General features: G+C 38.1%; 1 protein-coding gene across 1 annotated transcript; it reads right to left on the reverse strand.

Annotated features, from left to right (window-relative positions):
- Positions 1-219: 219 nt before the first annotated feature.
- On the reverse strand, positions 220-1,146 carry LOC102016832 (vomeronasal type-1 receptor 90-like). The gene has a single exon (XM_005387244.1). It carries the CDS (start codon positions 1,144-1,146, stop codon positions 220-222), a length of 927 nt encoding a protein of 308 aa, XP_005387301.1.
- Between the last annotated feature and the right edge of the window lie 3,815 nt (positions 1,147-4,961).

The raw sequence follows: 4,961 nt of genomic DNA on the forward strand, positions 1-4,961 counted from the left end.
GGATAATTAACCCTTTCATGTGAATATTATTGGAACAGGAGCCTCAGTTTTTTCAAACAGTTATAATGCTAATTATGTCTTATGTACTTGTCACCCACATACAGCAAATTAAATATGTTGAACAGAGAAAGCAGAAATATATACATTGCAGTGATCCAACAGAAATTCAAAGTATTTGCATATCTGAAAGAAATTATCCATCACTGCATGCTTGAACATTTACTGTCTTTTCCACCTGGATATTAACCACTCAATCATCCGTTTCTCAGTGCTCATCAGCACAAAAGGACAGATTGTGGCATAGCCATTGCCCACAAGCATCTGGACACAAAGATTAATTGGGTCATTGTTCCACAATATTACAAGGGAGGAGAAAGTAACACAGTCCAAAAAGTACATGAGCATAAAGAAACTCGTGAGCAAAAGAATTGTCTGAGTGGCCCTCTGTCCTGGGGATATTTTTGGTGAAAGATTAGTACTGTGAAGATGCTGGAGCTGCCTCTTATGCCCGCACAAGAGACTCACCATGTATCCACTTGAGAGAGCCATCAGCCCTATAAAGGAGATATCCTGAACATTCACCAGTGAGAGAAATATGTACCTGAACAAGTAACTAATAGGCCTCTGAGAGCAGGATTCAGTGACAAACACGAGACTGTGTGAAGTTACATTGGGGGTGGCACCAATGGAGATTAAGAAGCGAATATTCAGGAGCATATTGAAGACCCATAAAAAAATAAGGCAACATGGGTAGTGATGTGAGGATTTATGTTTGAATTTTTCCAAACAAGAGTTTCTGGGGCTTAGGGTGATAGCCTGAAAAACACTCAGCAGGCAGGTGGTAGAGATGGAGAGGGCCCTTGTCAACCTGTTTACATAGATAACTGATTTACACATGAGGTCCCTCCCCCAGTTCTCAAACCCAAAAGTGTCTGTAGCTATGAAGCCCATGGTTACCAGTAACATCCAGTGGACTAGAGCCAACTGTGCAATAGTCACGTCAAGAGGCTTGAGCCTGTGTTTGAGGAGAAATGTGACGATGTGGAACAGAAGCAGGACAGTGTTGGCTGTGATCCCGACAGTGATTTCAAAGAAAACTGTGTTTCTTATGTCAATATAACTGGAAATTTTTCTCTTTTTATTCATCTTCTTGGGGTTAAACAAACAATAAATGTCTGAGGAGAAAAACAAGAAAAATGACTTATCACAAATGTCACCACCATCATCATCTCTGCCAACACTATGCCTTCATCAGAGCACATGCATTCTTTTCCCCCTTCAGAACTCAGGTCCACCTCACAACCTCCTGGGTGCAGGAGGTATTCTCACCTCTGTCCCAGACCTTGGTGATGGTGGCTGGATTATAAATCTCACCCTGGGGCTCCCATAGCACCTCTGTGAGAAATCTGTCACATGTTACAGAATGTATTATCTTGGTTTTGCCTCAATATTTAGTTTCAGTTTCTTCCTTTCTTTCTTTCTTTCTTTCTTTCTTTCTTTCTTTCTTTCTTTCTTTCTTTCTTTCTTTCTTTCTTTCTTTCTTTTTGTACCAAAAATCAAACTCAGCACCCTGCACCTGCTAGGAAGGCACTGTGCTACTGAGTTATATCCCTGGCCCCATATTTAGTTTTCAAACTCAGCTACAATGTCTTTTTTGCCAGTGTAGTAAGAGCTCTGTTTTTTGTCTGAGTTAGGAGAGGACAGCTGTCTACATCTAAGAATAAGATCAAGCAGTAACTGTTCATGGAATAACCACACAGTGTTGTCAGTGACATCTTTATTCTGGTTTATTGCCAGACCAAATATTCATAGAGAATAAATGTTGCTCAGCATGCTCTGAAATAAAGTGGATTTAATTTACATCTATGATCTGACACTTTTCAAATACAGGATTGGTAAAGTCAGTTAACACTCCTGAGCCACCATCTTATGATCGGTAAAATGGGGACAATTATATTCCTTATTTCCTAGAGAGACAATGTGTACAAATGCACAAACATGAAGAGAGCCTTGCAGAGGAATAAAATCTCAGGTACTATTGTCATTATTACATAGTTCCTCATGCATAATACTTGAAATTCCCTACAAGGAATATGATCATGATTTGTATCTAAAATCTACCAATAAATTTTTAAAAATAAGAGAATTAATATAGTTTGTAATATATTCTACCTCTGCCCAGCCTAAAAGAGTAAGGAAAAATAAGGATCAAAATAGTAGACCCTTAACAATATCTGTGTATGGCACACGTGAAATTGAACTGACTTTTAATCTTCCATGACTGCTCAACTCACATATGTTATGAGTTATTGTTATGAAACTCAGACCATGCAAACCTAGTGGCAGACATCACATTAAAGTCATTAACTATTATTAGAAGGAAGAATTTCAAGTTTCTTTTCACTTTATCATAAGTAAGCATATGGAATGAGAATCATAAATATACTCATATTTTAACTCTATTTGGAAGATTCTTTCTTGTGCTTTTAATGCAATGAGTAGCAAGCACTTCTAATCTGAGGGTGGCTCACCACGATTCCAAATTTTTATGCTTTCCTCAAGCAAGAAAAGATATATGCAAATTATGGGTCTCAAGTGTAAATTTTATACTATAGAACTCAGTGATAACCAGCTTTTAAGTTATCTTAAAGTATTATGCAGATATTTGCTTTTTGAATTTTTTTAGAGAAGGGTAGTAACAGGACTCAAACTCATGACCTCACACTGTCCAGGAAGACACTGTGGTACTGAGCTATATATCCATGGCACCTTGAATTTTTCTTTAAATTAATTTTATTGGTACACTTTTGACATTATATATGATCACATCCATCTTAGGGACCTGATATATCTTGTTTCTTCCTTTTTTCCCCATTCTCCACCATTCCTTTCAACCCTTCTCCCACTCTCCATTTACAAAAGCTTTGTTTCCATTTCTTCTACTCTCTTTTCATTCCTTTTCTCTTCCTGACCACATTCCAACCTCCCTTGTGCCCCTTCCCTTTTGAATATTTTCTTCCTCTATCCCAAAATCTATCATCAATTTCAGTTCTTAATCACCCTTCCAGTCTCTCACAGGAGTGTACCTTAGACATCTATTTCATGTAAGTAACAAAATATATCTTGGTAATAGTTTAATAGGATAACATTAAATTGGTACATAGCAATATCAAAGTAATACTTTAAAATATTACATATATAAAAAAGAAAATATAAATCATAAACTTGTCTTCTCATCTTTTTTTGTGCAAAATTCAGACTTTGTTTTAACTCCGTTTTTCACAATATTGTCTGGCATATAAAACTGGGTTAGCATGTTTGAATCATCCATAAATTAAAGGACATACTTACATTATTTTCAGCATTGCTCAAACTACAGTCCTACAAGTATGAAGTATTGTGGTGAGAGATGTGTGCAGATGCTGTAAGTTTGCTCAACATTCAGGATGTCAGAAGGACCCCTGGATCCTTATCTGAAACTGGCAAAACCTCTTGGAACAGAAGAGAAATTTCCCTTCTCCATAGCATTAAAACAGGAAAGTGATGCACTCACAAGCATACACTTTTGTTATTAGTTCCTGTGAAACACTAGAGGGACAACAGAATAAAACCAACCATCTTGCTCTCTCCAAATCTTGTTTATCACTCACACAACTGTATTAGTGAAGCACAGTCCACATTTCTTTGCCCTCTACTTGTATGTAAATGTTTTGAAGAAATTTCTACAGCTATTTCTGTACTAATACAGTATTTGAAATACAGTTTAGAGAATGTGAATGCATGAAAACAGGCTAACAGAAATAATCTAGTAATGTCTCCGCCCAGCCATGCCTCATGCAGCTCACACCTACCAGGCTGAGAGAAGCTTAGGGAACCAGGGAATGGGACGGCAACTCCTTTCACCCACAGGATGATCTAGAAGACACTTCCCAAACAGCTCTTAGAAGTGACAATGCTGAGCCAGGACCTGCCTCACCTCAAATATCAAATGCAAAAGTCTCATTTCTCAACCCGAACTAAACCAGCTGCCCTCAGAGGGACTTTAGGTTCGTAAGAAAATTAATCACAGAAAATATTACCTGAAAGAAAGTTCTGGAACAACTCACACTCTGAAGGCCATGTTGGGTAAAAGAAAAAAAGCCCATATGGGCAGCTCACGGAAAGCAAAACAGAAATGCAGTGAGAAAGTCAAAGAGAAACCTCTCTGTTGTGAGCAGTCACCATTAGGAGCTCTTATAACTCAGTAAAAGCTGAAATACCTCTTGAAAACTGTAGCACAGTTCAGGACTTTCGTAATGCTAAGATCAAGGAAGGATTCACTTTAGGTAGGATGTTATCTTGCAGTTACTGATATTAGGGACAATCCTGAGACACATGGCATCCTTAGATTGTTCAAAAGGGGGTGAGAAAAGCTCCATAGCATGCACCTGAGCCAGAGGTCAGGCGACATCTGGAGTACAGTGGGAGGGAGGGGTCTCAGCAGACGCCCACCAAATTTGGGCATTTGTGGCCTTGTAGGTTGACAGATTATAGCGTGCTACATATTCATTTTTTCATAAGCTACATTAATATAATCTGTATATCATGCAGAATAAGACAGGTATAATAATATAATTTATGTACAGAATTTAGTTATGTGTGTTAGATGCAGAAAAAGTAGAGGTGGGCTCTTATTCCTGTACTTTACAGATACCTTTACCATAACGGGCATCAATCCTGGCCTTACCTATAATTTAAGGTAAAAAGTACAAAAAGATCTCTGAGGTGAGACTGAGCATGAAAGGAAGTATGGGTTAGATTCACAGCAATATTGATCTACTTGTTGCAACTCTTGACAAAATTCTACCTGAAAAACTACGAAGAGAAAGAAAGCTCATCAGCAGACACAGCAAGGAAGACAAAATCTTCACAAGCCAGACAGAGGGTGTATGCCAAGTGCAGAGCATTTGTGAAGTGCACAG

The sequence above is a fragment of the Chinchilla lanigera genome, unplaced genomic scaffold (assembly GCF_000276665.1).
Source record: "Chinchilla lanigera isolate Chin_1 unplaced genomic scaffold, ChiLan1.0 scaffold00028, whole genome shotgun sequence".
NCBI classification, from domain to species: Eukaryota; Metazoa; Chordata; class Mammalia; order Rodentia; family Chinchillidae; genus Chinchilla; species Chinchilla lanigera.

Coding starts and splice junctions, on each gene's coding strand:
- LOC102016832 (XM_005387244.1), bottom strand. CDS start 1,146: ATGAATAAAAAGAGAAAAATTTCCAGTTATATTGACATAAGAAACACA.